Source organism: Bombus fervidus, chromosome 8 (assembly GCF_041682495.2).
Source record: "Bombus fervidus isolate BK054 chromosome 8, iyBomFerv1, whole genome shotgun sequence".
NCBI lineage: Eukaryota > Metazoa > Arthropoda > Insecta > Hymenoptera > Apidae > Bombus > Bombus fervidus.
The window spans coordinates 15222708-15245468 of record NC_091524.1 but is presented as its reverse complement, the minus strand read 5'-3'; the positions used below and the strand labels follow the sequence as shown (position 1 = coordinate 15245468).

The 22761-nt window shown below is 40.4% G+C and overlaps 1 protein-coding gene across 1 annotated transcript; it reads left to right on the top strand.

Annotated features, from left to right (window-relative positions):
- The first annotated feature begins 2430 nt into the window (after positions 1 to 2430).
- Pot (zona pellucida domain protein papillote) lies at positions 2431 to 17951 on the top strand. Its single transcript, XM_072009625.1, has 5 exons — positions 2431 to 2590; positions 10183 to 10519; positions 12630 to 12786; positions 13351 to 13708; positions 14914 to 17951. The coding sequence occupies exons 2-5, from the start codon at positions 10183 to 10185 to the stop codon at positions 17074 to 17076; spliced, it is 3015 nt and encodes a 1004-aa protein (XP_071865726.1). The 5' UTR covers positions 2431 to 2590; the 3' UTR covers positions 17077 to 17951.
- The last annotated feature ends 4810 nt before the right edge of the window (positions 17952 to 22761 follow it).

Sequence of the window (22761 nt, the reverse complement as noted above, 5' to 3'; positions counted from 1 at the left end):
ATAATAAAAAGCCATCGTAAGGTTAAAAGTATTTCCTAAATCGTAAAGTGATCTTTGATTTCGAACCTCCTGGCGTTGTTTTCCTTCAACGTGTTACTCCACGTGCAAACTATTTACGGCGTACGCTACTTCTTTTGACACAAGTATATGTTTGTAATATCGTCAATGTTTTCTACATACGTTTCTCAATTTACATTTGAGATTTTACTCGTTGATGGTAAATGTTCGAACAACCTGTTTCGTCAGCCTTTGTATACGTGTTAAATAACAACGATCGTTTATTAACGAAAATGTTCGATATATGTTCTTTTCCGATTTACGTACTTCTCTTCTTTCTTCTTCTCTGGATGAAAAAAAAAAGAAAAAAAAAAAAGAGAGAGGAAGGTGCAAAGAAAGGGAAGAAGAGAAAAGTTTGGTTGTGGGTGTCGACGGTGGTCTTGGGCTTACCATTTACGGATGTATGACAAAACCGGATACAGAGAGTTACGAGACTGATCTAAAATGCGAAGAAAAAACTGAAAGAACTGGGATATGTTTGAGTGTATTCGCGAACGTTCGAAGGATACTTTGAATCTTCATGTCGAAGTCATCGAACTCTGTGCACTTGTTATTCGTGCGTAAGGCCGTGATTATACAGAGAGCGGCGAGCGGTGAGCGGCAACAGCTGCGAAACAAGTGACGGCAAAGCGGCAGAAAATATACGAGGTAAGCTTAAACGTTATTCTCAGTTGCTATTGATAAAAATTGGAAAAATTTCAGTCATTGTGTCAAACAGTGCAACTATTCTTGTACGTGTTGAAGCCATGTTGTCGTCGAAACAACAGTTCAGCCACGTAACCGACGCATATAATGTCCGTTTCGGGTTCCATATCCTGAAATATTACCTCTAGTTTCGTGCCAACAACTTTCGATACGTTGGCTGTGTGCCCTACTATCCGCATCGATGAAGTTCCTTTTCTGATTCACGGTTAAACGTTTATATCACAGACGATTATATCGTTTCCACCGATTTGATATATTTATGAAACCTGATTTAATCCATTTGTTAATCACAGACGAGCTGTCCACGATTACCCGAATGAATAAACGTTTTGTCCAGCAAGAAAACGTCCTTTATTATTATAATTCGTGCTATCTTCGTCAATTTCAACTATTACTTTGTTCACCCGATTCGAGCTGGACTTTGCTCCATCCACGAAACAAATAACTCTCGGTAAAGTTGACGCAACGACTTCTCACGATATATTCGATTCATTTTCAACGATAAAAGAACATTGTCATGGTCCGAGCAGCAGATGGTATCCAATAACGCGGCAAACATTTCGAATGGAAAGGCGTGATCGTTCGAACCAAGAATTCTTCTATACGTTCGTCTTTGCATTTTCTTGTATTTGAATACGGCTTCTTTTTTTTCGATTTTTAACGGCACTGTGAAATTCATACAACTTTGTTTTACGCGCTGTATAATTAGAAAACACATTGTACATAACATGAGATACTTTATTCCAATCAACGCTGATACTCTCAACTCGCTGATAGTGTTAACTCGATAAACGATAACGTAACCAGAATATGATTGTAAATACAGAACAAACTGGTGAAACATTTTGTCCGTGGCCTCGATCACGGTGTTTACACCTACATTTACTATTTTGTCACAAGCCGAATACATACTTTGAAATGCTGATGATATCTAACGATTGAAAATAACAAAAAAAAGAAAAAAAAAAAAGAAAAATAAAAAATAAAGCAAAAAAAAACGAAAAAGAGAAAAAGATAGAAAGAGAAGAAAGAAATCCCGTTGTTGATAATGGTCATCAAATTCGTTGAATTTCTTTAAGATTAGACGATCGCTTCTATTCAGACAAAAGTCGTCTACGAAAAGATAACTTTAAAATATTGAAAGTAACCGTTGCTTTTTTTCAGCAACCATGATCAGCATAGAGGACGAAGCTGACAAAATTTCAATCGTTAATATTAATAAAAAAAAAAAGAAAAAAAAAGAAAAAAAAATAAGATTCGAAAGCAAAATAATTCCTCTTCGAAGCAATTTACGTGAAAAAGTATGTACCGTGTGATCGATATAGCGTATCGAACGCAAAGCTCGGTACCAGGTCGGCATCAGAGCCTGAAAGAGCAAGTGCCGAGAAGTAAGAGCAAAAGTACGTAGCTTCTGCGAGGTCTTGCAGCGCGACATAAGGCCACGCACTCGCAGGCGTAAATAGGTGGGTGGTTGGGTAGGTAAGGAGGATAGCCGTAAGAAGGATAGCCGTAAGAAGGCGACCAACGCACTCTCGCTCGTAGCTATCGTATCCGCGCGTTTCTACGCGTGAACGTAGACGCAAAGGCTAAGAGTAAGAAAGAGTGAGGGTAACCTCTCTGTGGAACTGGCTGTGTTAAGAGGTCTCCCCTGTCGCAGGTAAAACGCTGCCTCTGGAAAGTGAGTTCAGTCGTGTCCGCGCGATCGTGTTGCACGATATTTACCTGCGCGAGCAAACTCTCGAATTCAGGAGCGTACCGTTCGCTCCGTGGGCCTCGCGAGTGCTACACAACCGCATCCTTGTACGCTGCCAACGACCAGCTAGACAAGGTACGAGTAACTACCTGTTACGCTTCCTATATACACGCAACAGTTTCGTGATTCTTTACACGTTTCCCATTTACAACTGTGGTAACGCCATTAGTGGTTTCTCCGTAGTTTCTTTGCTCGTTTGTTCGATTTTGTTCGATTTTGTTCGATTTTGTTCGATCTTGTACGACGTGATACACCATGGTGATGGATTATAGCGTACATCTATACGACGAATCGATAGAGTTTTATATAGTTATAGGCTAGAGGCTAGAAGAACGGCAAAGTATAGGTAGAAATCCGTATAATTGGCATACTCGACCTCGACACGGCTGCTTGCACACGCCGATTCGATTTGTCGCTGTGGAAAACGGCAGGCTCGTCCTTGCGGATGACAGCATCAGCGACACCCACGTACGATCGAAAACCCTACACGCATACTGCTCGTCGAAAGTTTCGTGAATTCCAAGTGACACTCAACACGCCTTCGTACGATCATTCACCTCCTTCTTCTATTTCTCTGTAATTTTCCACTAGCGACAATCCCATACCTTCCGCGAGGCTCGCATTTTTAGTTTTCACTTTCTTAAAAAAAGTCAATCTTCCTTCGCGTAATTTAATATTTGCGTGAAACAGGCGAAATTCGCTTCGACTATGCGAGTATCTACCGTCGATAACCCAACCTATTCGTCGACTCGTAATATCGTCGATATGAAAATATAGAAGGAAATGTAAACTGTGAGCGGAATATATTTAAAGAAGGATAAAGTACGAGCAAAGTTATTCGCGCGTAGCGATTAATTACTTTCACTGTCGACTCGATCGTTTACGGAGAGGTCGTGCAACGTGGAAAAACGATCCGGTTGCTCCGACACTGGCTCGTACTCGTAACCGAGCCGAGAAAATAATATGTGTGCGTGTCCTCGGATATTATATACGAAGAGGTCCGCCAGCGGAGGTTTCGCAGCTTCTACATTTCGGCCGCAAAACGACGAAACCGCGCGGATAAACGAGCCGACCGAGTCTGGGTTCCGCCCCCCCCGTCGAAAACCGGTCCTGCTTGTGGCCGCTAGCCGATTTTGCCTGACGAACACATGCGGTCGCCATCTTGGATCGGCCGGGGATGACGTCATTGGTACAAGGCACGGCCGCTTGCTCAATTCTAGCTCCAGAGCTAGAGATGGAAACAGAGGCCGTGGCCAATAGTGACGCTTCGTTGAACGGGCCTTGATATTTCGCCTTTCGATTTTATTCATCTTTCGCAGTTTTATTGCCGAGGAGGATTTACAGTCAGAGACAAAAGCACTTATACGAGTCCAAGTTAACTCTGGTCCGAGTGTACACTCCGCGACAAAAGCATAGCATACGCTCTATCTATCTATAAATTTAATGTTTCTGCAATTTCTACGTGATAAAACCGTTCGATTTTGATGCTCAATGATTGTTATTATTTAGTTACGTTACATAGTTTGACTTTACTATAGAAAACGGAACGAAAGAGCCACCGTTATTTAAATATCCTATATACTGTAATAAATCGGTGTAGTAACTGAAAATCTTCTTTGCTCCGCACGATTGCCAACGCGAGTTTTGCAAGCGATATAGTTTGTTTTTCGATATATCTAGAACAACGATTACCCTCCTATTTTGTTCGATACAGTCTTTTTAAGATTTTTTAACACTTTCGAATTGCCTTGCATACTCCTACAACCGTCTCTTATTAATTCTACCTAACAATTTTCCATTATTATTATTATTATTATTATTATTATTATTGCACGTATCGTTATTCACCTACGTTGCCCCGTTGGAATATTACATTTTCACAAGCGATTGTGAGTTTACCATTATCTATTTGTTCATCCATTAAGTCAATTTAATCGTCTGTTTATACATTTCATTTTAATTGCTCCGCAGTATCTAACTTTGGCCTAAATTGGCAATTTAATGTTTACTCTTCCTTTCCTTTCGTCGTGGAAGTAAACGAAATACCAAGAACAACCTGTATCGTCTAAAAAAAGAAAAAGAATTATTTTCATAAAATAAATATAGGTCCGAGTAGTGTCCTCTGGTGCAAAGTATAAACGCTTTTCGTGTGTGTTTCATGTGTGGTAAAAGGTGGTTTTCTTTTCCACTTCTTCCGTTTTAAATGTGGACATTATCGCGTAACGCGTTCTTCGTTACGTTATATGTATATGCGGAACGGTGTGTCATACTACCGAAAATGAATTTTACGCTTTTCTTTAAAGTCACACGTTCGTGGTAACAATTTACTACGTTTTTCCGAGTTGTCTAATAAATCCTAAGCAAATTTTTCGACTCTGATGTAAAATACCTGTATGAAATTTTGAACACCGACTACTTTTCTTGTTTCGATGTTAGAATTGTTTGTAATATATATCGTTCTCGGTTACCGCTTTTCAATCTCCTATACCGAAATCTAGAAAAAGGAAGAAAGAAAGAAAAAGAGAAAACTAATACTCCCAAATTTCACGGTTTACTGCCGATACTCTCAGACGAAAATGAAAATAATTTTCCAACTGTTTATAAGACGCCAAAGAAAGTTTTATTAGTTGGATCGAATGGTATATGTATTTTCGCCGTTTATATGTACAAACGTATAAATATATGTATATATTTTGAATATTTGTAGTCTTGCGTTAAACTTGAAGCGCTTTGACGTTTAATATGTAAAAGAAATTTTCTCTATGCGAAAACCGAAATTTGCGACTTTACTTTTGCCGAATTTGCCGAATTTGCAGAATTTGCTGCTAAAAAAAAAAAAAAAAAAGAAAAAAAATAGCCTTGTTAGAATACTAATTGAATATTTTCGATTTAAGTAAAATTTTTAAAGCGAATATCATCACCATAAGTTATCAGTTACGGAATCTTCTGACTAAAAATATCCTTGATAGCATATATTGTATTAGATCGAAAATGTAATTAATTGTATGGAAAGTTGGCAAGTTTGAAAAGTTTTTCGCGATCTAGAAGATAAAATGTAATATATGATTCTGTTTTCGCATGTATAATGTATTAAATTGTAATGTTTGCAACCGATTTGTAAAATGTTATCGAAAATTTATTAGTAATTGAAACTTCAATTAACAACTCGCTAATGATTAATTATTGTTTGTTTCTACGCTTGCGGATGATAATCGTGATCGTGTACAATAGCGAATAACGATCGAACAATGGTTTATTGCGCAAGATCTTACCGGCTGTGCATTTTCTGCAATTTCAGATGCTGTATCACATAGCAAGAATTCCTTCTTTACCGTTTCTGTCAGTATAGCGTTAATAATTCGTCGTATTTTTGGAAGATTGTCCGATAGTTGAAAGACGAAAGGAAAATTAAACGTTAATTTAAGTGTTCCGTCGGACATTATACGTTGGTTTAGATTAGATTTAAACGAATTGGCCGTAAACGATTATAACGATCTTTTACTTTTACTTATAATTATCGTGCCTCGATTTTCCTCCTCTTTATACAAACGTGAGAAATTTTTGTCACGCAGCTTGAAGAAAGGTTCGTCTCGATAGAAACGTTTTAGCAACGTTTTTTTAACAATAGAAAAATACAACTTGATCGAAAATGATTCAAAGAAAGCGATAGAATTAAGTAAAATATCGCGTGATGATAAAATTTTCTTTCCTAATAAATTCTAGTGGATTGAATTATTAAAATCATAAGGGACAAAATTATTACTAAAATTATATCATATCAAGCTGTTTTTAACGATCGTGTTTTGTCGCGATAATGTGGACGATATATCATAAATAGTTAAGGAAGATTTATGCACGGTTTATAGAGTGTTCGGTTCGAGTGGTATTAAATATTTTAGTGTTTGTCTTTGTGCGCGGATTTCACTGCAAATAGAAATACCGAGAATTTAGGCTAGGTTTTCCCATATTTCTGGTCTTACGTCAGATACGAAATAACGAGTTCCGTTTTCAAGGAATATCTGTATGTATGTATGTGTACTCTTGTATTATTCGTAGAAAACCTTCTTGTATTATTCATCTCGATTTCTGTTCCGATTACTCTCAACAATGAAAGCTAACGAACGTTTCATTAAATTATTTACATAATTAACATTTTAAGCGCTTAGTTTATTCCGATAGTAATCTACAGGCTAAAACGCATTTTGCACTTTACGCGTAAAAAAAGAGACACTGGACGCGCGCGCGCTTGCACGTGTAAAGTAAAAAGCAAATAATAAACAGAAACGAATTAATTCTGTGCTTCCTGCAGCTTCCAACATCGGATCACACACTTTTCAAAGTTTTTACAAGATTTTCACCTTTAGGAGACTATTACTGCCATTTACTTACGTGTCAGCACGTGTTCTCTTCGCAGTTCTTCGAACCTTTCTAGATGTTCCCTGCGCAATACCACGATCGTGCGAACAGCTCTCGACACTTGCTAGAGAAAACTAAAAATCGAGAGTTGGAAAATCGAGTCGTGTCTAATCGACAAACGTGAAAAATCAACACGGAGGATGAAGAAAGTTGGTGTTCTCGAGAAACAGACAGAGATGCGTAGAGCGCGTTCTTGCCCTCCGTGTTGATTTTTCACGGTTAGCGACGATTACGATTTTTCGGCCCGTTCCCGCCTAGGCCTCGATACAAATATCTGTAGCGATGGCAAAAGAATTTATTTTCATTTAAAGTACAACGTACGTGGAAATTTATAGTTTGAAATTTATATTGTTAATTTTGCTTATAAGAAAAAACATATAGCTATATTTATGTGACGTGTTTCCACATAAATCTATGAAGCAATTTATATTTAAAAATTCACGTTTCAGATTTTATATACCTATCGTGTGCTATATCGTGCAAAACTTGACGAATAATTTGCCTGATATTATCGTCTTTGCTACTTGTTTAAACATAGTAGGTAAATAGATTTTTTTCAAAATAGATTTGTAAAAATTTCTAGCTATATACACTTGGCTGTATACTACGCGGCAAGTGTTTTCGCGTTCGTACTGTGACAGTGATCTTAAACGATGTTCTTAGGATCTAAATCGTGTAGTAATTGCCGGTACCGTTTTAAGTCCAAAGGGCGTATCCGCAACTTTCGCTCGAATCGAGTCATTGCTGTTAGATGATACGAAGATAGTTTATCCAAATGTATATTAAATAAGAAAGTCGTATCTGCATTGAAATTGAAGATGTAACAGTTTAAATTTGGAACGTATGCCGATTGTCGATAGCTGATTGTTAAATAGTAAAAGTCATTTTTCAGCAAATTAATGGGTTATAGGTTGTGTCATAGTTGTATTCGACCGCCGAGAGGTGACTGGCAACGCTAACATAGAAATATACAAGTGCCTACGCCATCCTTAACTATAACATATCCAAATTCGACATATATATATATATATATATTTAGAAAAACGAGTTGACTTTAATTCCTTCCCGAGGCAAGATCCGGGTCAGTCGCAGGAATTGCAATAAATTTCGTCGAATTGACATATTCGTCTTTCTTAAAACGAGCATCGCTCTGTTGTACCGTTATATGTATGATCAGAATTTTTGTTTACAAAATAAGACTGCTTTATAAAAATATCTCTATGACATATGCCATTATGACATCTGTATCGGCGATGTACGTATTTTCATCGTTACAAATATATCGCTGACATATCTTTTATACTTTATTTGTTCTATATCGTATCTCGTTGTGTCTCATTTAGCTACGTCGTACGTTGCGTTTCACTTACAAAGCTGGTGAAAATAATGAAATTTCCGAGTCCCTTGTTGTAGAGACTCTTTTTATACACCGTAGAAAGAACTATCCTTAACAAGTTATATAAATCCTTTCGTGGCACGTTTCGATCGATTCGCAGCGTGAATCGTGCAAGGGCACGGGCGCATACACGAGCCAGAGTTTCGCTTGTGCGTGGCTAGTGAAAGTAGAATGTTTGCGCAACCAGGCGACGTTGTCTCTCCTTCGGATACTGGTTCGACTTTAAAGGCTCGATGCCTGTCCGACTCCTAGACTTTCAACCGTACGTACCAGCTGTTAACGACATTGCTCTCGTTGCGCGCCTGCTTTTCTTTTTCCCCTTCGCCTTCGACAGTTTCTCGCAGTCTGTTTCCCCTTTCTTTGCGTATCATCGTACAACTCGCGTCATCTTCCTATCGTATTCGTATCGTAAATACAGTTTTCACATAGCCTAATAGAGATGCCTCGTTCCAGAGAAGAACGTTCGAGCGTAAGAACGAAAGACGCAAGAGAAGGCAAGAAAAGATATTCGATTCGATCTGGAAATTTTTCTGAAATAGTACGATCGAACCTCGATTATTAGGATTACGTATAATCGTGGTACAAGCTGTTGGGATAATATTTCCAATGATAAAGCATCTAAACGCTTTTCGTAATATCGTCGAGTTAAATGCGACCGATTTTTACGTGGACGTTACCGTTTCGAATCGTTGATTATAAATCTTCGAAATTTATGATGCGCGATAAGAGACGCGGAACGTCCCAATATTGTATGCGATATTGGAACAATTCGTTATCCGGACATTCTCCGCTGTGTATCTAAATAGAAGCTGAGTAAGAGTTACAACGGAGTCAATATCGAGGACTGGACGATACGTATATGAGCTCGCGTTACATACCACTGAGAAGAGAGAATCGTAGAATAGGTGTGTCGCGACATTCCTCGTTGGAATCATTGATTACGAACACGTACGCGTCTTCTACACGAAAACTGCATGTACGTACGTATATTATACATAATACAGACTCGATAGCTCCCCGTCCGATTCATTCGCTTGGAACGTGATCGGCAAGATGATTTCGTTCTATCCACTTGCACGCACTTACGATCGGTCAGCACTTTTCGTTCGAACGACCGTCCCAGCGATTATTTAAGTACACCGTGACTCACGAAACTTCATGTATATGCATACAGAGTGTGCCACCAACTTTGTCCACCTGAATGATATCTTTGTTATTTCAAACGATACGTTTCGAATAAAAGTTGTGGGATTTAAAGGAATACATAACGTGGTAGTAGCGGTCTCTCGAAAAGCGAATGCGTTCTTATTACAAGTTATAAATTAAATAAATAAATAAAGTACTACTTGTAGAACGTTTCATTGCGAGAAGTAGTAGACTCGTCCGAGTTCATTATGATCTGACTATACTTTGTAACTAATCAGCCGAGGTCTATGTAATGAGAAAAATTGTTATTTTTCTGGTAATTGGAAAAGTAGGCAGTGAAAGCAGTCGTGCGATGCTATACTCTCGATCAATGTACCGAATACGAGTAATATCCGAGATCGAGACTGCAACAGTGCTGTCTGTCTTAAGCAACAGATATTGCCGTTACAAGCACACAAAAAAACCAAAATCATATCCCAAATTCCCAATTTACGTATCCTTGTGCATCTGAACGGGGTGATTGCTCGAGGAAATCCTATTATACGTAAATGAGGTTTACGTGATCGACGAAGTGTGAGAAATTTGGCTAATAGATAGATAATAGGCCGTTGTCGGCTATTTATCGAGCAAAGTTTATCCCTATATTCTTCTATCGTTCGTATATTCTATCATTGGTACATAAAAGATTCTCGTTTCGATCGTTTTTCAGATGCTGTCGAGGTTGCTGGTCGTATTCTGGATGGCACTTCCGCTAGCGCTGTCTCAGAGTAATTATGCGTCACAGGGAAACAGTATCGAGTATCAGCCTGGTTTGCCGCCCAGCACGGTGTTAAACGGAAAAGTGACAAAATTGGACGACATCTCGTCGATGATATTTCTGAATCGCACAAAGGCCTACCTGAATTGCAGTCAAGGGAGCATGCAGGTGGAACTGAAATTCGAGGAACCGTTTTACGGGGTCGCGTACGCTGATTTCGATCGAAACAGTGCCTGCATATTCAAAGGACGCGGATCGACCAGCGCCAAGTTGGAATTACCTCTAAAAGGTACGTCGTCCTATCTCTTTTATTTTCGCTTCTTCTCAGACTCTGGCAATGACGAGCTGGCAAGTACGAGGCGAAAAGGTTGCAACATCGACCGTCTCTAGACTCGAATCCATCGTAAGGACGTCGAAGGAATTCGGCTGATCTCTTCGACACGATCGCCGGCTATTAGGCGGCTGGTAGCGCTTGCGTGAAATAACAATAAATTAATTACACAAATAATAAGGCCAACGAATAATTGATATTACTTGGTTAATACTGCTTGATTATAGAAGATTTTTACGCGAATTAGCTCTCCTCGGCCGGATTAAAGGAACTGATTCGAATCCAAGCTGTCGACGATGTTCATTTTTAATTGTAATTTTAATTTATAATATAAACAAGTAATAAATTAAACGAAACATAAATTCCAATATAATAACTGCTAATTGGTCTGCAATAGTCAATAATACACCGGTTAAGTTGTGTAATTTGACAGGCAGATGTAATATAAAAAGAACGCCTTTGTTTGCCTCTAAGCGATTTCTCCACGTTATCGAGTATAAAAGAATCGTTAACGAACTAACAAAACTGATAAACCTACTATACTTTGACTGGGACGATAGAAGCAAAAATTTGAAACGTTCGTAGCGAATCTGCACGATGCGTCAGCTACGAGCTATTCCTTATGAGAAAACGATCGAACGAACCATTAAATCGATACCCCTATGAGAAACGATATTGGATGGACTACATAACCCGGAGAACAAGCAGAAACGATGGTATGTAGAACAAATTTCCAAAGCAATCCAGATCAAATACCGTACCAACGACGTACACGAGACACATCAAGAAAATCAACATAACTGTCTAGCAAGACAGCGCACCGAGCAAAAATACTAAGGATCCTGTCACTCGGGCATCGAAAGCGATCAGGTTTACTACGATAGACTCTTCGACTCTGTTTGTTCGACGATTGGCTACTTGCCGCTAACTTTGGAAATGTCCAGAGATTATTCTCGTCCAGAAATCTAGCGTATTCGCTTCGATCGTACCAAATCGATCTCGTTACCTTCCATATTGTCAAAAATAATCGAAAAGTAATAATGGAAAATTAATAACAATAATAATAATAATAATAAGCGAAAAGCAAGCAACGGCTAATCTATTTGCAGCGATCTAGTTTCGACAAGTGCCACAACGCCGTCGAATATAACCGCGTTTTCACGAATGTAGAGAAAGCGCTTGACAAAACTATCGCAACTATTTGCAAAATTGTTAATAGGTTATCTGTTCGATTCGAACGTGTATAATTGGTGATCCGTGAACGATACGCGAGAAAAAGTTTACTAGAAGGGAAATGAGACGAGATACGGCCAAGGCGCTTTAGTTTGTTGTTACGACACACGTATTTCGGTAAAGATTACTAGAGTAACGAAAGAACGACGTTTGGCGTGAATTTTGCCGAGCGCGGCAGCGAAAATTCGATTCGAGGATGAACTCTATCTATGGTCGGGACCGAAGACGAGTCGAATCATGGCGTAAGTAACATTTTCTTTGGATTCTTTGCTTCTCGAACACGTACTCTTCGTTTGGTTGATGCGTCGTCGCATAATGAAAATTAACTGGAATAAAATGAACGTATGTTCATTTATACTTTTCGACGTGTCTGCGCATAGCGCGTAACGCAATGTAATAGGGGGGTAACAAAATTATTTGTCGTGGCTTTGGCAGGTGAGCGCACATCGTTGCAGATGTGCAAAATTCACCTTCGTTTTGGAATTCAACGTCTCATATTTGTATCGCGTCGTATCTTTTACTCGTCAAGGAGGATGAAAAGTCGATAAGCTGTGACAGGCTTTGTAACAAGGTTTGTAACAAGAACGCGCATTTGCATACAATCACCGAGTTTTATAGACCTTTTGGAGACCAGCTCCGAACCAATTAGCGCTCAGTTTCCGCTCGTTTACCTGCTACGGTCGGTTTTTGTGGTCGCGCCAGGCTACAGAGGAGGCGCGAGCGAGTTGCGCGCCGTCGTACGATCGAATCGCGGATTGTGTTTAGAAAATGTTTCGATCGTTACGATGCTTCTAACATCTCGGTCTAACGATCTCGATGGTCGTTGATGTTGCAGGATGCGGCACGAGGCAGGATCCTCAACGCGTGTTCACGAACAACGTTGTTGTTCGCTTCCATCCTGGCCTCGAAATGGACGGCGACGAAGTTATTACGATAGTTTGTAGGTATCCTCCGCCTGTGGCACCTGCACCGCCGGCTCCTCCGGCCAGCATGTGAGTTTACTCCCTCGCCGTTCTCGATTATCATATCTTTCTCTCTTTTAACGCGATTTCACCAAAAGTATTACGGTTTCAAGGTTTTAAGTTGATAAACCGCGAAACTCGGAAGAACCCGATCCGAATCCGAAATCTCGGCTACCCGCGCATCCCGCGCCAAAAATCGAAATACAAACTCGCTTTTCCACGATTTATTCGCCGTGCGTTTAGCTACGTTATTTCGTGTCTGTAATCGGAATTCGGAGAAACTGGACGAATCAAAGTTCTCTTCTCTTCGAAATAACAATTACGAGAAGAATCGTTTAATTTTCGCAGAATTAGTTAAACCATGGCAGTACGGATAAACAGGGTACAGATAAACGGAGTATAGGTATACGGATGTGTAGGCAACTAGCCAGTTACGCGGTGGTAATTTGCAGCCTCGTGTTCGCTCACCGATCGTTCCAATCATCTTTTCTTCGTCATACAGTCCACTCTGACATTTGAAAAGTTGCGAATGCCGGGCTGCTACCGGCGTAATTGAAAAATATCTGATAAAAAGAACGATATCTTTGTCCATAGCTTGGCTACCCCGGCGCCAGTCCCGCCGTCCGAACCACCGTTGAAAGGATTTCAGATTCTGCTCATCATCTGCGCGATCCTGTTCCTTTCGTTGCTGTTACTTGGCCTCGGTTGCTCGTACATGTGCCTAAAACGAAGAAACGTTCGCGTGATCCACCGACATCCGTTCGGAAGTGGCTCGGGCTCGGAAATAACGAAACTCTCCACTTCTTCCCTAAGCAACATCACCATGTTCGAGGGCTTGAAGATACCTAGGGCTCATGCTCTTCTACACGCACCTCCGTCCACCACCGGTAGCGATGCCAACCTGATGATCGACCACTCATTACCCAGCGATTATCCGAGCGAGAGCTCCGAGGTAAGTTGTTTCGTAATGGATACAGAGAAATTGATTAACACGCGTATCATTTTTTAATAGACGCGCTCCCTACTCTAATCGCTTTATTCTGATGAAACTTGATAGTAATCGACACTGTCAACGTCTGTTTGTCTGTCTGTCTGTCACCTTATGACTCGAGAATCGTCGAACTCATTTTCACGAGGTTACTTTTTTCCTATCTACGTATTTATTATTATTATTATTATTATTATTATTATTATTATTATTATTTGGTCAGGTTTTAAGCTATGTTTGATTAAAATTAGTTCTTAGATCGACAAGTCGGGGAAAAATACTCAAGGATAACGCGATTAAGAAGAAACACGACATCGGTTAATGCAACACGATCAAACTCTTTCGTTTCACGTTCTTCTCGGATAAAACTTTTACATACTGTAATTCCGATCGTTCGATCGGATTTTCGATCAAGATCGAACACGATATAATTTCCAGCATGTTTGCTTATTTCATTACATCGTCTTATTTTTCCCGCCTACCGCATATACGTGTAAACGTGATTTCATACATACCGTGTTTAGTCTTGTTGTTTTAATCAGAAAAATCTGACAAATACGTCGGTAAAGGCTTAATTTGAAGAATGAAAAAATGTTTATCGTTACATTAGTATCGTCTCGTGGACATTTGAAAGCAAACTGTTCGCGCTCTCTGGTAAACGTAACGCTATGATCCCTCGATGCGAGAGACATTTACGAGGAACGTTGAATACGGCAATCGTCGTCGTATGCTTGCGCTACTTTATACAGTCGATCAATGTGGCTTTTCAACGGATGAGATATCGACGATAAGCAAAACGATCGACATCTTCCAGATATGAGATAAAACGTTCTTTTTCTATTTTATATTATTGAAAATGCAGCTATCTTTTACAAAAACTGTGAAAATGTGAAAATCTCTGCGAGATTTTAGCGTTTGTGTCGATAAGAACGGAATTCTTCGTACGATCAGTTCAAAGACTGTGTCGGCCCGATATTCTATGCATCTATACAAATATTATACTATGTGTATACTATATTATATGTCGCGCTAGTATATACGTATAAATAAAGTTACAGACATAATTAATAATAATCATACGTTGATCAGTCTAATTAGTAAAATATCTCGAGAACTTTTCGTTCGAAACGTCACCCGAGTATTAATGGAAAGTACGTTTTTGTTTACAGGTGGATGAAGAACCTTCTCTGCCAGTTTCATCCGCCGGCTCGTACGACAACAAAGCCTTTGTTCACCACGAGACTCATCAACGCCAAGAAATTCGTACCACCAGTTCCCTTTATTCCGAGACGGTTGCCGCAGAGGTGGAAACGTCTTCCATGACAGCGGCAAACGCTTCGCGTACCGCGGTTCCACGCCACATGGTAGCCATGCCGATCGAACCCAAGTTCGACGTTCAGATGCGAGTGAAGCGAGCGCCACCTCCTCCACCAAGTCCACTACCCTCGGAATCCGATATAGCGAGCGTCGCTCTAGAAAGAAATCTGACCACGATTCTCGAAAAGGAGGAATCTAGCCTCGCGCGCAGTCTCGACAGTCCGCCAGCCAGGATGACCACGTTCTCTTACGTTCCGGAGCTTCATGGGCCTCCAGGAGGCGTTCAAGCCACGTCCAGCATCTCCAGGCAGCAAACGCCACCGGTCTACTCGAGAATCTTGAGAAAGCAGGCCGAGAGGGACACCACGACCGGCACTAGCATCGTTCAGGAAAGAATTCCATCGCCCTCTCCCATAGAACAGCCTCCTTTGCAACACCATGAAATTCGTAGACCCAGATCCTTGACTTCCTTGAACACCGAGCTAACCGAGACACGTTCTCTGACCGAGGTAACCGATCATACACACGCCAAGTACAGAGTGGCTAGTATCCTAGCCCCGACTCCACCGCCACCTCCTCCGATCGTTCCAACGGTCACTACTACCCATACGGCTGTTCAGCATCGTGAACATCGCCTGTTCCGCGAGGAAGTGACAGAGCCTTTGGTGGAGCCGCAGGTTGTCGCTCCTAGGCGGCCAGAGATAACCACGCACGAAGTGGATGATGTGTTTTTAAAGACAGTGACGGAGAAGAAGACTATCGAGGATGTGGAACGTCACCGTCGTCAGGTGACCGAATATAGAACTAAACCACCGCCTCCGGATCCTAAGTGGGACGTTACTATCAGGAATTATCCTAAAGAGAATCTCCCACCGCCTCCTCCAGAATGGGAAAACTTCTCCGATGTTAGTTCCAATTCGAATCTGACGATTACCAACGAGCCAACGGGCAGTCAGATCGACGGTCCAGCCGACGAGGAACTGGACATCAATATAGAGCCTACGTATACCGCCAGAGCCGAGATTCCTTGCAGACCACCTCCGGTCACCCATCGTCGTTCCGTCGATGAAACAGACGCTGATTGGTTCTCTAGACTATCTCGTGTCTTGGACCCCCGTTATGCCTCCGAATTGACCGACGGAGAACGAGCAAAATGGCGCGAGATAATTACCACGGATAGTACTTTACGGACCCTGTTAACGGAAGCCGTGGTTAAAGAGGACTACGAATTGATACGAAAAGATGCCAGATACGCCCATCTATTCTCTCCAGCAAAGTGGGACGTGATCATCCGAATCTTGGGGCCTGCTGCAGCACAGCCAGGTTCCGCTTCGTGCTCTACCCATGGAAAGAACCACGGGCAGCGATATAAGAGGTCCAAGTCCTCCGAATGGGATACCAGATCGAGAAGATCATCCTTGCCTACTTTGTACGAGTACGAGAGCGACGGAGGTAGTTCTGCTCGTACTCAGAGCCACAGACTGCAGGTGTCACAGTCTACAGCGGCGATCAGTCAGTCGAATCGTTTACGTCGGCTGGCATCGAGTAACAGAGGAGGCACAGGCGGCGTTAGCGAGGCGGACGTTAGGTCCATGTCGGAGATGACGGTGAGAGACTTTGCCAGAGTGGACAGAGACGACTTGACGAGTTTGAGTTCGTTCGAGGGTGCAGATTCGCTGGTGAGATCCTTGAGTCAGCCAAGTTTGGCCAGAAGCGGTTCAGAATTTACCGAACACTGGGGAATTCCCTCGGGCATGCTGGATCTGCCGCCTTGGACAGCGGAGGAGGAGGAGGAGGAGGAGGAGGGAACTAGTTCCGTGGAGACGACGCCAAGAGCGGTGAGAAGAAACGATCATCTGGAGGTGCTGGCGTCGTTCGACGATCATAGACAGGGATCGTCCACCACTAGATCGAGTCGGTACATGGAGAGGGAAGTGAACAGCGTGCACGTGACCGAGAGTCAGAGGAGTTCCAACTGGTTCCACGATGATTCTGAACCAGAGATGCAGATATGAAGATGCTTAAGAGAAGCCGCATACGTGTTCTATTCTCTTCAACGTGTTTCTTCGAGTTTTTATAAAATCGTGTTATTATAAGAAATTACGCACGATCATTATAGCAGAGGTTATGAGTATTATGCGGATCAAGGTTATCGAGGAAAAATCAAGTCAGTTCGATCAAGTATAGTATTACGAGAGGATAGAGAATGGCAGATACGCTATTGTTTCTAAGTATTTGGATGGCTGGTGCACTCTCATCGAACGATATACGTTTATCTTACATTTTCAACTATCGTAACGAAAGAACCGGTCTCTCTCTCTACCCTGAACGAATTCTTTACGTCTTTACGAAATTGAAATTAAAAGAAAGAGTACGCCTGGTATACCTCTATACCTGTTTCTGTTTATTTCTAACGAATGATCGATACTTTACGATATCCTGTATAAACTCGTAATTTTAATCGTTCTAAAAATCTTTTTCATCTGTTGATCTCAAACGTCTATACACGTGTGCACATGTTATATACTTTTGCGATCGTGTGAACGTGACCAAATACTTATGGAAGATAGCGTACATTCTAGAAATATTACGTTACAGGGTCCAAATCGAAGATTGAGAAAATATCTGAACTAAGCTTCGTTGAGGTTAGCTAAGCTTCTGTTAACGTGGATTTATAAAGTTTATAAGTGAAATTTCCTATGTGCGTGTCCGACTCACGCGTCTGCGTCAGAAGCGGTCTCGTCGCTATACGGGGCTGTGGTATCGCAGCGATGCATCGGTTCTGATCACGTTCTAGCTGAGACACAGCGCACGATCGTTTCCTTGGCGACTTATTTTAAATTTCCTGTTAACAAAAATTTCATTAAAAACACGATACTATACAAATTTATTTCAAAGAGTTTCGCCGAAGTTGGTGCCTCGTTAGTGTCGTCTCACCGATACAAAGGCGATCGGATCGATGTTTAGGGTCGCGAAACGATGCGACAAAAAGCAAGGTGGTTTGCTTCTTGTCGGACCGATATCAATCCGACGACACTACTTTTCTACTTTCACGGCTCCTTCCGCACCGATCGTTTTCCATGTCGTCGTGCGACTTGCGACATCCGGCTAGGAAATAGAATAAAACTGCTTCTGAAGCAAACGTATGCGTTAAACGCACATAGGTGACCGCTCCTGCCTTAAACTGAAACTGAAACTTAAAGGATGCGATATTTCTTGGAATGTCTATCGTGATGAAACAAATTGTAAAAATTGGATTATTAAAGCTTTTGAAAAGCGGTATTAGAAAGATACACGATCTATCTTAATGAGAAATGAATTATTATGACTGATACGAATTGATAATCTCGGTACATCAGGCATGTCATTTTCCGCTAGAGGAATAAGTTACAGAAGATTGAAAAATGTAAAAATCATCTGAGAATATGTATAGAAAGGAGCGATAATATATGCTCATCGTAATTGAACTCGAAGACTCGAGGCAAATGTGATGAGAATAAAACTGGAAATAAAATTAGACGATCCAGCAAGCTGTTGTTGTTGTTTCTCTTCGAGTCAAGTTTTGCAGAAAGAACTTCAAGTTTGCTTGAAACGTAGAGAGATACATATATTTCGAAGCAAATAAATATCAGGTTCAAGTTGAATTTAAGTGGCTCGAATGGAAATGACCGGTCTGAACGATGATTTAAAAGAGTTGTCGGAGAAGCCCGACTTTCCGAGTACTTTTAGCAAGTCTTTTAGTATTATAATATCTTTTAATTCGTATCCGAACATATTTCCTTGACGTATTTTCTCTATGTAGTTGTCAAAGTGGCAACAAAACTACAGACATTACCATGTATAAGATGGCAATATTTGCAAGCATGTAAAAAAGATTATGCTTTTTACAATTTTCAGTATTTATTCGGGACAAGTATTTATTCGGTTCTGCGATATATAGATTTACAAACGAGTATCGAAATTTTAAACAATTATAAAGTTAGAAGCATTGTTAATATTAATATTATATTGGAAATACATGTGTGAAATATGTAAAGAGCTAAATTGTAAGTAAGAAAAAATCAAATTTATTATATGGAGAAAGTATGTTTGAAACTAAGCGTTTTTAGGAATACGCGACATAGGAAAGACGAAATTTTTTCGATCACAGTGAAAATAACAGCGGTGAAGATTGAAAATGTGCCCCTTCAATATCTACGGCTTACAAACTATATAACCTCTGTTATAATATCCAGATTCCTTCGAATTGACGTTTTCATTTCCGACGAATGTCGCATTAGTCCGCTGTTTTTGTACCTTTCTATTAATTGTACCGTTTGACATATCTGTTCTTAATTTCATATTGTCCAGGATGATCAAACGTTTCACTGCCTTCTCGCATTTGGTAGATCGAAGACGCAATTTTGCCGCCTTCTTTACGAATTCTCTACGAATTCTCTACGATTACGAATAACGAAAGATTTTCGAACGAGCATTCGCGTGTTTGCGACTCAATGCGTTGACTGTCGGATCATCGAAGCACAAACACCTGCAGCTTTTTAATTAATTCGAGACAACGGAAGAAATTATTATCCGTATAATAAATCGACTGTGAAAGAAAATTATTATTCCTGTATTGAAATTATTTGAAGAAATTAAATTTTTCTTCGTCATTTTACTTCCATTTAAAATTGAATCGTGAATTGGAATGTAGTATGTAGAAAGAATGTAAAAGATCGGAAGCATGCGTTTAATATTAATAGTTGGTTATTTATTTTTTGCCAGGCGTTAAGAAACGTTAATATAACGTTGAATATAACGAACAGTCGATACATTGAAGGAACAACGGTTAGCCATTCTCTCCACTTGTCACTCGAATTCTGTAAATGGAAAAACGAGAAACGTCGAACAGGGTAAGAACATCTGAGATTATTGGACGAGTGAAACTGTAGAATTTGGCGAAACGAATTCAATCACCGCGTACGAATTAACCCGAAACGATTTGAAGAAACGAATCTACGACTAACCACGCAATAAATTCGCTTTCTTAACGATCGGTGGCGCATTTCGAGAACCTTTATAACCATTGAAAAAACCACCATGACCGTATTAACGATATTTAACACTTTTGCTACGCATCTATGTAAAATAATCGAATTATATTGAAAATTGGCAAAGAAAGTTTTCGAGAAACTTCTCCAAGAATATATTGTAAACTACTTTCTATTCCTGGAAAACATTATTTTGCGAATAATAAAAAATATATCGAGCTTGCAGAATATCAGATATTCGATGCGAATAAAATTAACTTATAAATTCATCGATTTTAAGTGAAACCTAAGCTTTTTCCTTTCTTTAGCTTCTACCTATATCAATGTCGTAGGATATTCGCACTCCGCGGTTCTTCTTCTTTTATCTTAATTCAAGACTGATAAAAACTTTCGTTTTTATCACATATTCTCTTTCTTATCTAGATACTGCTAATTCCGTTTAAATCAAGAACGATCCGTATTGCAGCAACGATACGATTATTAAAAAACTACCTTTACCTTTTTCTTTGTAATTATAAAATCAGATTAACGCAGCTATCAATATTGCTATCATATTACTAATTTGCGATACTATAAAGGAACTGTAGTAGATGTGCCGATGCCGGTAAAGGAACGATGCCCAGAGCGGGAGAGGGCGAGTACGTCCCACCCTTGCAGGGTTCCGAGCCGAAGGACGGCCCTACGCCGTCCTAGTCCTACGGTGGTCATAGAGGCTGACACACACCGAGGAGGATCTGGACCTTTTCAGACTCGCACGACGGCCCAGGGGATGTCGTTGAGAGAAGCGATCCCTCCCTATGCCCAATGCCCGAACTAACCAAGGAACGATTGCCTCGGACAGGAGAAGACGCAGCGGTGTTCCGGCAGTAATTCGAAATAGCTGAGCGTCGGGCGGTCCACCGTGGCGTTAGATAGTCCGACGTTACCCCGCCGCTTTCAAAAACGGGGAGTGGGGTGCCCCGCGTATAAAAAGAAAAAAAGAGAAGTGGATTTCCCGAATGGATTCTCATTTTTATTGTTTTCATGCCGGTTTCCTATCGTTTTAGCCATATTTTCCACCTTTTACATCGTTAGTTATACAAATTACGCTATATATCGCGCTGTAATAAAAATTACTCTCGTTTTGGTCACAATTAGCAACGAACGTAAGCAACAACAACAATTTGTTAGAACGTTCTAATCACGCGTAATACGTACATGCCATTTATTAAGTAACAGTCAAAAGATTTTCCTGTCTTCGTAAAAAGCAACCGAATCGAGGAAAAACTTTGTTTTACGATGTACGACGGAATGTCACGGTGCGGTGAAATTTCTTTCGAGATCGAGTAAAAAGTGTTTGGTCGTTTGCGAGATGTAACTACGTCGTATCGTGAGATTAAGAGAGGGCCCATTTTCTATCGCAAGCGGGCGGCGCAGTTATATCTCAAACCGGTTGATATTTAACCGAAGAATACCGTCGTCGCCTACTTAACGACAGTTTGGCACGATGAATCACATTGGCGCAAAGAAGATTTGTAAAACATCGTGATGTAGAAGCTATAGAAGTGTTACGATATAATGTGTTACTAGATTTGTTTTAACCACGGACCATTAACGTTTTAAGGCAATAAAATTGAAATAAGATATCGCGCGTATTAATAACGGTGGTTGTTTGGTTAGAAATTTCCTTAGAAAGATAGGACGATGAACAAACGCGTTGCAGATAGATTGGAAACCCGACTAGAAGCTAACGGAAAGTCTCGGTCTGTCGACAAGAGAAAAAGCCAAGTATACGTATACGCTGTAAAAGGTAAGTATAGTTTTTACAGTTTACTAGAAACTTTATACTTTATGCCTTTTCTACAAACGTATTAAAGAAAAAGAAAATGATCGTGGGAAATCGTCGATCAGGCACGGAGTTCGATGCGTGCTAAAGATACGCGTTGGCCGAATGCAACGATGCAACATCGGCCAGCAAAACGGTTACGCAAAGATCAATTATCTTTCAATGTCCTCTTCGTTGATTAATCGTTTCTTTCGAATTGCATCGATATATTACGCTGAATCGTTCGAAAGATCGCTATCCGAGTATCTCCGTTGCAAATTACGCGTATCTTACGCTACAAATGGCTGGGAAATCGCGCGTCGCGAAATTGGCGGACAATCGCAAGAGTCTGTGTATACGTGTATTTCTAATTAATTAATTTTTTGGCCAATGTCCTATGTTTGGAAAACCGGTAAAATCAACAGAATCTTTTGTGCAAATTATCGAGTAACGCTATCAAGAAATTATACTTTTGTCCTATAATCGCGAGAAGATCGTACAGAAGGAAAGAAAAGAAGACGACGAAGAAAAATGTTAAGAACGTCGCAAGCAACAAGATGCTTATACGACTAATGAATTTTCATACTACGAAGAGAGAACGGCGATCCGATACACCGGTAAAATATTATTCTAAAGAAACGAACCAGCGGAAATATAGATTTAAACCAATATCGGATTAAAATCGACGAACAAGAATTTAAATATTGTGAAAAATCAAAGAAGAAAGGAACGATACCGCGGAACATATTGCCCGATATAGATGTTAAGTTAAATGAAACGCGAATGATACGAAGAAAACATCGCATCGTCCAACGTCCACCGAAACAAACCTAATTGTACTTGTACACACGCTTGAGATCCGATCT